Source organism: Salvelinus fontinalis, chromosome 26 (assembly GCF_029448725.1).
Source record: "Salvelinus fontinalis isolate EN_2023a chromosome 26, ASM2944872v1, whole genome shotgun sequence".
NCBI classification, from domain to species: domain Eukaryota; kingdom Metazoa; phylum Chordata; class Actinopteri; order Salmoniformes; family Salmonidae; genus Salvelinus; species Salvelinus fontinalis.
In genome coordinates, this window is record NC_074690.1 from 40688780 (window position 1) to 40700881 (window position 12102).

General features: G+C 40.4%; 1 protein-coding gene across 4 annotated transcripts; it reads right to left on the reverse strand.

Moving 5' to 3' along the window:
- Positions 1–1600: 1600 nt before the first annotated feature.
- Positions 1601–11177, reverse strand: LOC129824350 (spindlin-1-like). Of its 4 annotated transcripts, none has more exons than XM_055883935.1 (5): positions 11039–11177; positions 10051–10092; positions 9192–9478; positions 3549–3782; positions 1601–2719 (listed from the first exon to the last, which is right to left on the reverse strand). In XM_055883935.1, the coding sequence occupies exons 2-5, from the start codon at positions 10068–10070 to the stop codon at positions 2514–2516; spliced, it is 747 nt and encodes a 248-aa protein (XP_055739910.1). In that variant the 5' UTR covers positions 10071–10092; positions 11039–11177; the 3' UTR covers positions 1601–2513. The 4 variants fall into 4 exon arrangements, with proteins under 4 accessions (XP_055739910.1, XP_055739913.1, XP_055739911.1 ...); XM_055883938.1 differs by having other exon boundaries at positions 9213–9478; positions 11039–11175; XM_055883936.1 differs by lacking the exon at positions 11039–11177 and adding an exon at positions 10446–10832.
- Positions 11178–12102: the final 925 nt, after the last annotated feature.

Here is a 12102-nt window from a genome sequence, read left to right on the forward strand (position 1 = left end):
ACAGCTCAGCATTCAACACCATAGTGCCCTCCAAGCTCATCACTAAGCTCAGGACCCTGGGTCTGAACCCCTCTCTGTGCAACTAGACTTCCTGATGGGCCAACTCCAGGTGGTGAAGGTACTCCCCGTTCACACATGACTGCATGGCAATACACGTCTCCAACTTTATCATCAAGTTTGCTGACGACACAGTGGTAGGCCTGATTACCAACAATGACGAGACAGCCTACAAGGAGGAGGTGAGAGCCCTGGCAAAGTGGTGCCAGGAAAATAACCTCTCCCTCAATGTCAAGAAAACGAAGGAGCTGTTTGTGGACTACAGGAGACAGCCGAGAGAGTACACCCCATCCATGGGGCCACAGTGGAGGGTCAAAAGCTTCAAGTTCCTCAGAGTGCAAAGTTCCTCCTGAGAAACCTGAAATGATACCGTGGTGAAGGGGCAACAGCATATCTTCAACCACAGGAGGCTTAAGAAATTTGGCTTGGACTTTAAGACCATCTCAAACTTCTACAGATGCACCATTGAGCACCATTCTGTCGGGCTGTATCACCGCCTGGTACAGCAACTGCACCTCCCGTAACCGCAGGGCTCTCCAGAGGGTGGTGCGGTCTTGCCCAGCGCATCAACTGGGGCACAATGCCTACCCTCCAGGACACCTTCAGCACCGGGTATCACAGGAAGGCCAAGAAGATCATCAAGGACCTCAGCCACCCGAGCAACGGCCTGTTCACCCTGCTACCATCTAGCAGGCGGAGACAGTACAGGTACATCAAAGCTGGCCCCGAGTCTGAAAAGCAGCTTCTATCTCTAGGCCATCAGACTGTTAAACAGTCATCACAAGCCAGCCTAGATTCAATCAGATCAAGCATTAACTGGCGATAGCAGACACCCGCATAGCAGATGTTTTGGCGGTGTTGGAGGTCGAACTGCACTGGGTAAAATAGGTGAGCAGCTGCTCTTGTCACGAAGCCACACCCACCCCACCCACGTTCGAAGTTCAGAACAAGAATATAAGCTATATAGAAATAATTACGCTCTATCATCCTAATCGAGGTGTAAAATAAATCTCATCTTCCAGTGTTCAAACTTGTAAACAAGGCTGCATGGGATTACTGTTAATGTGATTCCGTGCAGCCAAGAGCAATGTCCACTTTAGGTGTTGTTTCTACATTATTTCAATGAAATTACATTGAACCAATGTGGAAGACGTTGAATTGGCATTTGTGCCTAGTGGGATACTGTATTCTTGACATAGCCCATCCTATACAACTACTGCTGTACATACCCTTTTACTACTGACACCGTATATTGTAGATATTGTCTATACACACCCTGTTAATATTCCGGACTTTGATATTGCTCGTTTCTTAATTTCTTGTTGATTTTTATTTTGTTTTGTCACGGCACCTGCTTTAACATCTGCTAATCTCTGTACTAATAAACTTTGATTTGATTTTAAATGTTTATTTAAAATGTTGGAGGGGGGAGGATTAAATGATGGAGAAATCATTTGTCCTGTCTTTTTGTATATATTGTGCTGCTTTACCAACTGGTGGTTACCCACCATAATGAAACAAACAATAATGGACCAACAATTGCTGCAATCTCTAAATCGTGCATTATTTAACAGCAAATCATACCAAAGCATCTTTGCAGTATTTTCAAGAATGACTCACAATACAGGTATTTACAAAAGTAAGTACAGTTACGTTCACGGCGTTCTAACAACGTGACAGAAATATTTGATTATTCAACCATGACTAAGGGTAGATTATAATCCAAAATGTCTTGCAGTGACAGCCAATAATATTTAAATGTCTGGCTCAAATAAACATGACTTCTCTGTACTCATGAAACTAGTAGGTCTAATAATTTGACCTCAGCTGGTGTTTGGCTATTCTGAGACATGTGCAGTCAAATCTTGGCAGTTGTTTATAATTTCTATCAAATCATTTTTTTATTGCACTTATTCTAGCAACACATTTGAACATCAACATTGGTCATTTTCATTGATAATATCTACTTCCTTACATTTATATTTTAGTCATTTAGCAGACGTTCTTATCCAGAGCGATTTATAATTAGTACTTCTTAGCCAAACAAAATAAAACATAACTGCTTATTCACTTGTTTCTTAAAAGCAAAAGAAATACATGCAAGCTTTGCACTGTTTACAAAACACTAGTCACTATGAGTCACAGAGTTCACACTTTTAGAAAACTTCTGACGTTGGACAAGACACAGGGCAAGAAATATGTCCACAATAATGACAGGGTAGTGTCATGGTTGCAGAGTTCCAATTCAATCCAGTCAATTCAGGAAATGGATTGACATTCCAATAATGAATTAAGTTTCCCAATATTTCAACTTTGGTGAATACTGAACTTCAACTCACTTCCTGAATTGACTGAGTTGAAATAGGCCTCAACCTAAGATGAGTGTACAAGTGTGAGGGTCGGAGGCAGGGGGGCCTAGTCCTTTCTAGGGGGCTTTGACCGGGTAGAGTTGTATTCTAGGTGGTTTTGACCAGGTCGTAGACGTGGACGTGGAAGTCATCGTCGTATTTGATGTAGTAGACAGAGGGTTTGGCTGGAACCTGGTAGATAACCAGCCCCGTCCTTTTCACGCCCTTATCCGTGACGTACTCCACCTGCTTACCCACAAGGCTCTCTGTCTCCTCGCCTGGCTTCCTGTCTGCAGGCAGTAGGTGTTTATTCTCTGGGAAACAAGAAAATAATAAGATGAGGAAGAAAGAACAGAGAGAATGAAAAAAGAGAACTTGCATATATGCTGTCATCTGCCCTTTTACTTCACATACCAAAACAAATACTTAATCCTCATTCAGGTAGCCTGCTCAGAAGCTAAGCTATTTAGTTGCCTTTATTTAACCATGTAGGTAATTGAGAACACTCTCTTTTACAATAACAACCTGAACAGGGAATGAGCATAGGGTATGTATGTACGTACGTGTGTTCCAGTTCTCATGCTCAATTCAAAACTCAAGTCTATTTCACCCAGTAGCCTCACAAGATTTACATGACCTATTTCTTCAATATGCTTTCAGTCACCTGCCCTCCATGTAGCTTCACAACAATTACTTCACCACAGGTGGTCATAGTACTCTCGACGTCACTCTCTTCCCATGTCCCTATTCCAACCTCAGTGCTGTACGCAGTAAACTCCAGTACTATGCTTTCTTAAGAAGATAAGATACTGTAGAGCTATACCGATATGAGTGTACCCTTGACAATCAAAAGGACCACCATCCCCATTACTATGTTAAATGAGGTTTCCCTTTGGTCAGCACTAACATTGCATAATTCCTGAGATTATCATAATAGGCTATTTGAGAGGGAATGATAATTATCTCTGGCAGTGTCTGAGAATGTTTAATCTTTCATTTGTATAGCCCAGATTTATCAGTGGACCGATTATCGCTCTCCATTTCTGTGTCTCTGTATTGCCCTTCCCTCTTTTTACAGGATTAGGGAATTAGCTGATTCCAACAAAACAAAACAAACACCCCAAAACAAATAAAAGCTCTTACCTGCTTCAGGGAGGATGCGGAGGTCTCCGTCCTTATAGTCGTCCCAGAGCTGGTACATGTAGAGCACAGGATCCTTCTCATAGGTGATGTAGTACCAGTTGGTCATGACGGGGGCGCGAGACAGCACCATGCCCCGCCACTCGTTCTTCTCACCGTCCTCCTTCTCAAACAGGTGCTCCACAGCCTTCCCCACCAGCTCTGGCGCATCATGGGGCACCTTGATCTTGTTGTTTACTATAGGGGTAAACCACAGGGTTTATAGTGTTGAAAATAACTCAAATAGCAACATGGTTAAGCAGACCGAATGCTGCGCTCACTTTTGGTTTAAAATGAAACAGAATGTGAGCTTTTGCAAGACCAGGCAGGTTCCACCAGGCAACTAAAATAGTTCCCCAAGTTGGGAAAGAGAGGGAATAGCATTTCTTTTTTTGTATACTTTGGGGGGTGACTAGAGGGGGAAACATTAAGACAAGAGGGGGAAACACAAATACTCCATTTCAAAACCACTCCTAAGCACTTGTGTAGATCTAAATGGCATGGATAGCTGTATAGGTCCAATCCTACACAATCCTTCCACATTGACACATATACAGTAGAAGCGAGGTGCTCGGGTTCATAATGGGATTGAGTACAATTATATTGCACAGAGTTGTGGTTTGCTGTACAGAAGAAGAATACAATTATCAATGAGGGGAAATTACACATGATAAGGCAATGGTAGGTCATTAACTTGGGGATAAGGAGAGTAATGGGAGATATGGGTATACAGGCTTTTCTATACAATTATGCTAATCATTAAGGCCTTGATAAGATTAATCTGTTATGTACATGCTGGCCTGGAGCAAAGACCTGCACACACAGTAGCTCTTGTGTATTTTGTAGATAGACTGACTGGACTTCCAATTGGTGAACAGCATTTAGAAAACTGAGATGAAACTTTGAAAATAAAATGTAAATAGGTTGTTTTAAACTTCCTAAAGTTACATTAAGTACTATCTTAACCATATGGGAGAAGTCTGCTACGCTACCGTTAAGACAGAAAATAACCCGGATGGAGATTCGCTTTGACAAAAACGAGACTGACGGTACAATGGAATAATTGAAGATGCTCAATGCGAAAATGATCACAATGCAAACGACTCTTAAAAAGCAAATAAACAGCAAGGTCGCAACCTTCGTGACAACATGGAGAAGCTGGTCATAGAAAATCAAAATCTCATGAAAACGGATTTGGAGCAGAAAGCCCCCAAAAAATCTGTGAAGATATTGACCTGGATATAGCGCTCCTGAGTTCAAGAATGGGCAGTATCGAGGACAAAAATGTAACACAACAAGAACCCAGTGAAACAGTTTGACCCAGACGTATCTATAATAGTAACCTTACAAGGACAACAAAGACACGGCGGAGAAGGAGGGGAGGCGTCACCGAGGGTGCCAGAGTTGGTGGCCACCGAAAGAATGACCAGGAGTCGTGAAGGTCGCATTAAAGATAAAGTGGATAGCCTCCGGCTAAAGTATCATCGGTCCACACAGATGGAATCATCGAACTCAACTTCAAAACAGAGAGTTCTACATTTCGGGGAATAGGAGGATGATGAAGCAGTTCTTCTGACAGACGCCGGGACTTACAGATCATGTCCAGGAAGGATGAGAACCATCTGCCCAGTCCGTAAATGCTTAACAATTGTATATCATTCACTGGAACGTTAATGGATGGACGACCTCAAATTCTACACTTAGAACATTACTACTGCAGGCCCTACACCCTGACTATTTATCTGAATGAAAGGCATTTGTCTGGCGGCTCCACTATTGACTTGGATGGTTATTCTTGGTTTGGACACAACCAAAACTTCCATATAAGACCAAGAGCCTCTAAAGCTTCAGGTGGCATCTGACTTTTTTTTTAGGAACAAATTGAACAATATAGAGTGAACATTGTGGACAAGTCAATGGGTGGAATAATTGGTGTAAGATTTGAACACCGTCTGTCTAGTTAAATGTCTAGTTATTTACTATCGGAGGGTTCTACAAGGGGAACTCTCCACTTGTTGGCGCAGGTGTATTCTCTGGACACTGAAAGTGTTCACACCCCTTGACTTTTTCTAAAGTTTCTTGTGTTACAGCCTGCATTTAAAATGGATTAAAATTGGGATTTTGTGCCACGAGCCTACACACAATACCCTCTTCATATTTTCAAGCATGGTGGTGGCTGCATCATGTTATGGATGTGTTTGTCATTGGCAAGGACCAGGGAGTTTTTCTTAGGATAAAAAATAAAACAGAATAGAGCTAAGCACAGGCAAAATCTTAGAGGAAAACCTGTTTCAGTCTGCTTTCCAACAGACACTAGGAGACAAATTCACCTTTCAGCAGGACAATAACCTAAAACACAAGGACAAATATATACTGGAGGTGCTTACTACAACGACATTGAATGGTCATTAGTGGCCGAGTTACAGTTTTGACTTAAACTAGCTTGAAAATCTATGGCAAGACTTAAAAATGGCTGTCTGGCAATGACCAACAACCAACTTGACTGATCTTGAAGAATTTTCAAAAAATAAAAATGGGCAAATATTGTACAATCGAGATGTGCAAAGCTCTTAGACTTACCCAGAAAGACTCAACTGTAATCGCTGCCAACGGTGATTCTAACATGTATTGACTCAGGGGTGTGAATACTTATGTAAATTAGATATTTCATTTTCAGTACATTTGCAAAATGTTTTAAAACATGTTTTCATTGAAGAGGTAGATGGGTGAGAAAAATATATATTTAATACATTTTGAATTCAGCCTGTAACACAAAATGTGGAATAAGTCAAGGGGTATGAATACTTTCTGGAGGTACTGTATATATTCGGTGACCTGAACAGTCCTATCTCTGATCTGAAAGATTGTATAATTAACATTGATGTTACTGCACCTAAAGTTACTTTAGACACAGGTTTAAATAGGCATGAGTTCTCAAAAGGATTCCAAATGCTGCATTCTAGATGGTAGATTATCACCACAAAATGATAATTTTGTCAACAAAGTGAAAAGCAGTCGTCGACTATATTATAACACCTCATGACTGTCTGAATTCATGTGTGGAGTTGAATGTGATTACCTCAACTGAGCTTGTGGAAAGTAAAGGTCCTGAGTGTATTGGCCTGATTGGAGATCGTAGTAGACTGCCTGATCCTTCATTGTTGTTTCTGAAATTCATGGTGGGAAACTATACTGGGGAGGAAGGTGATGTAGGCTTATCGAAGTCAAGTGCAAATCAGACCAAAAGAAGGCCTAGAAACCTAGCTGACCATTTTCTTTCATCTGACATGTGCTGTACTGTTCTTATGGACCTGATTGATAACCTGGAAGCTTGCCAGAAAACACCATATAATATTGATCAGTGGTATGGCCGGTTCTGTGATGTACTACATGATGCAACGGAAAAGTGTTTACCTGTTAAAATCACTATCATCCAAACCTAAGAGACCTCGACAAATTGGTAAACCGCTATTGGAATAAAGAGTTAAGTCATTTAGGGTTTGACCAATCAATGAGAAGAGGTTTAAGGGAAGAGTTTAAACAGTGTCAACATATCTTTGACAAACAAGCTAAGTTCTAGAAGAGGAGTATCAGAAGGGGCCAAGCACTGCATCTTGAACAACTGCAAAGTAACAACCCTCAGCAATTTTGGAATGAAATCAATAAACTGGGTCTGAAAAGAGTTTTGAAAATTCCAATGGAAATCATCCTGGAAAATGATCAACTTGAACATAAGAAGAATTGTATATTAGATAACTGTGAGAAGGATTTTGTTAACCTATTTTCAGGTAATAATATACCATCTGTGCTTGACGATGAATTATAAATTATACATTCTTCTTTATACAAAGAATGGGTTGGAAATTGAGATGAATAGGGCTGGATACGCCTCAAACGTGTTCCTGAATTGACTTGAGGAAGTTAGGAAGGCTGTTGAGAAAGCAAAATAAGAAAAGCAATAGGAATAGCAGAGTTGCCAAATGAAGTCCTGAAGTCTACTGCACACTCTATTTTGTCTTTTACATTTTACTATTGTACCCGGATGATATTGTCCTCATTGCAGAAAGCGAGTTTGATTTGCAATGTACGCAGAACAGTCAATCTCTGGTGTACCAAAATGGAGATGAATGATTAACCAAGATAAAACCCGGATGGTGCACTTAAAAAAGAATTGTACAGTAAGAAGTTTTCATATTCTCTTTTGAAGCAATGCCCCGAAAAATACACTAGCTCATATAAATACATTGGTTTCCTTTTGATGAATGTATGACCTTTTAAAGAGGGTATAAAGTACGTACTAGATTCTGCAGATAGCATGTTAGGGTCTGTCGTAAGTACACTGAAAGTCTGTAAAGACCTGGGCTATTGTACATATTCACAGCTCTTTAGTTCATGCGTGTCCTATACTGAACTATGCTGCTGGAATCAAGAGTTTTATAGAATCCAAAACAGCTGACTATTCAGAATAGAGCCATACAATGTTTTCTGGGAGTGCGTAAGTTTGCTCCAAGCCTTGCTATTCAAGGAGACATGGGTTGGGAGCTCTGTGAAATAAGACAGAGGGGTGAAATTATTAGATTATAGAACCGCCTTATCAATATTCCAGTGGACAGAATAACAAAAATGGATTTCAACTGGGATAAAACACACAACTACCCTTGGACAACAGAACTCGATGCCATATTTAAGGAAGCTGATCTACAACACTTATTTAGAAACAAGTTAGGATGCAGTATGACCAAACACAAGTTAACCCTTAGAGCTACAATGAAAAATGGTCAACTGACATATATCTCTACCAAAAATCTGAACTTACAACCAGATCAAAAACAGCTATGATCTATGACCTTATGTCACCGCTCACCTAACCAAAAATCAAAAAGTCCTTGTGTGCCCAGTTGAGAACCAGGATACTGCCTCTGGCAATATGAAGTACGTAGGTTCAATGCCATTGATGAAGAAGAGCGACTATGTACTACCTGGGATTTAGGAGGTTGAGAATGAAGTGCACATTTTATTTTATTGTACTTTATATGATGATTTGAGAGCTATACTGAAACAGGAACTATTCTGGATTTAAAAAAAAGATTTTTTTAAATGGCAATTTACAAAATAATGTATTCCTGGTTGTAAATTGTATCTCCAAAGCTTGGAAGATGCAACACAATAAGCTGTATACTTGAAAGGTTTCCATCAGATACTTTTTTCCTAAATAGCCATTTTCTACATTAAAGTATTTTGCCAGATCAGGACCTAACATAAGGACAACTCAGAGTATGCTACTCTGTTCTTCTGAAATAGACTACATTTTCTTCATATCATGTTTCTTTAGACCATTCTAAAATAAATCATGGATTTATTGTGAAGGTGTAGGCTATATTACAGGGATTTATGAGACTTTTTATAATATAGATGTTTCAAAGTTCTACATCAGTGGCTTGTAGACTACGTCTGGAAGCCACGAGAGGCTAAATGTGTTTATGTTCATTAACGGTCAATTACCGTGAGACCGTCAGTTATTTGCTTGACAATCACCGGCTGACTAAATCTCGTGACCGAAATAGCCCTACTCATGATCAACCGGGTTAAATAAAAGCGTCAACATACTCAAATAGCAGGCCAACCCACCGACTTTCTCTGTTAAAATCTGGAGGTTGAACACTCGCTCATCCTTGAACAGCTCGATGCCATAGACGCAGTCGAATCCGTCGTATTTGACCATGTAGAGGGAGGTGTTGACGGTGAGGCGCTCCAGCACTGTGCCTTTCCACTTGGTCAGGTTGCCCTTCTCCCTCCAATTGTGCTCAATCCGCAGGCCCAGCAGGTTGTTAGCGTCTGAGGTCGACGACAGAGACGAACCCGAACTCTCACTCAGCTCACCGCTGCTACGTTTTCTGAGGGGAAGGGAGAGAAGAATATAGGCTCTTCATCTATGTCTGTAATGTCTTTTTCGTTATGTGTCGGACCCCAGTAAGACTAGCTGTCGCCATTGGTGTCGGCTAATGGGGATCCTAATAAATAAAAAAATCAAATCTGTAGCTAGAGGACTTCTGCTCCCTCCAGGAGTAGCTAAGTATCAGTTGTTGCCCTGTCTTTTGTTGGCTAGTGCCATTACTTTTTTTCATACTAGCACTTTGCTGATAACTATACTGAGGTAAAACTTACTATGATTGTGATAGGCGGTTGTCTCACTTAGCTATCTTTACACCAACTGTAAGTCACTATGGATAAGAGCGTCTGCTAAATGCTAAATGACAAATGTAAAATAAGTTCAACCCACTGGGCACATACGTCAATTCACAGTCTATTCCACGTTGGTTGAACGTAATTTTGTTGAAATGACGTGGAAACAACGTTGATTCAACCATCGTATGCCCAGTGTGCAAGTTCGGGTTCAAGCAAACCAGGAAACACACAAAACAGTACTAGAATATCAGTGAAATAACCAAAAGGTGATTCAACCTACCTGCCCCTTTTCTTGGACATGTTTCCATAAATTCACACAATCCTGTGGGTAGAGGGCAAAGAGTGTATTATACAACACGAAAACATGTAATCATCTCAATCTTGAGAAAGTAACTTGATACAATGGTATTGTGTGCTGGATTATGAGTATTTTACTAGGTTATATGGATAACACGTGGACAGTGTCTTGAGGAGCAGAAAGACCGATATTCAAGTTACAAAGGAAGAAGGTACACATTTACCTGCGATTCTGGACACTCATAACAATGTTGCCTAAATTACAGTGTTATCATATCGCATAATTATGGCTACGTAAATTATGCTATCCCTTACAACCAACAAATCCACACCAACGAATGTAGTCTACAAGTAGTCCTACGGGATTGGTTATTTTACCCATGTAGCCTAGTAGTTTCCCGCGAGTAGACCACAGGCTTTGTTACATTGTAGCCATACCGGATGTCAACAAACAACAATGTCGCCCTCCCTCTCGCTGCATAACCCCTTTCAACTTCTGCCAGTGCAATCCCCTATACAATCATGTCGCGTCTCTAGTGTCATTTCGCTGCGACCAAGTTTCGTAAAATTGTAGCAATTAGATTTTTCTGGACTAGACAAGATATATTCCTGGAGACAGACATAGTCAAGTTGAAGCCATCCTGTAAGCAGAGGTGTAGCCTTTCACATTCGTAATTTTTGTTCAGATATTGACAATTGTTTTTCAAAGGCGCGCGTGCCTATTTGCGACATCAACGTCGATGTAACAATCAACGTCATGTAATCATGTATAGGCTACAGTGAGGTTGTTTTGTGACATAAAACTGACCTCTGGTCTACAGTAAAACGACCAATGCGGTATTCACATTTGCATTACAATAGCGCACGCAACAGGCGAAATTGACGCACTGGAGGGCTTGAATTACAGCAGGCCTATACTCTAGTGTAGTAAAACGATTATTAAAGTAGAATGAATATTTAGACACAGTTACCTGGGCACTATTTTCATATCTACTTCCCTCTGCTGAGCAGAATCCACCTCATGAAAGCTACAAGGAAATAGTCTTACTACGGAAACTACAACTACCAAGATAGGTCTATGCCTAAACGAAGTGTTCATTAAATCAGTGTACTTCGCAAAGGACGCTGGGAGTTGGTGTCCATTACGTCACTCACCACAAAGCCATGGAAAGTGATTGGGTGCTGTATCTCACAAAGGAGCGGACATGTTTTAATTTAGCATAAATCTCCAGTGTGGATTCCGTGTGTATCTATTTTGCCTATCTGTTAGTAAACTTGGCGGCCAATATGCTACGTAGGTTGAACTAACCTACATTTCCCACCATGCAATACATTTTGTAAATTGTCTTTCCCAATATTCGTTATCTCTCTCTCTGCCTCTCGCAATCCGACTGCTGTGTCCGTCCGTACTGTACATAAACAACTAGAGCTACAGAGCAGACTGTGATCAGAAAAGACAGCTACCTGACACAGGACCTCTGAATCGCAATGGATGTGATCCGTCATGTCCAAAAGGAGGCTCCTAAATATCTTACTCAAATGGTGGAATACGTATACAATTCTCATACTTGAGTAAAAGTAAAGATACCTTAATAGAAAATGACTCAAGTAAAAGTGAAAGTCACCCAGTATAATACTACTTGAGTAAAAGTCTAAAAGTATTTAGTTTTAAATATAGTTAAGTATCAAAAGTAAATGTAATTGCTAAAATATCCACCAGAAGCCCACCAGATCAGTGGAAATAGGGATGACCAAGGGTGTTCTCTTGATAAGTGTGTGAATAGGACAATTATTCTGTCCTGCTAAGCATTCAAAATGTAACGAGTACTTTTGGGTGTCGGAAAATGTATGCAGTAAAAAGTACATTATTTTCTTAAGGAATGTAGTGATGTAAAAGTTGTCCAAAATATAAATAGTCAAGTAAAGTACAGATACCCCAGAAAACAACTTAAGTACTTTACACCACTGTTGGCTGGCAGCAGTTATTTATTGTGTTTTATTTAACTCAGAACCTTGTCTCCCATCTCAGTATTTT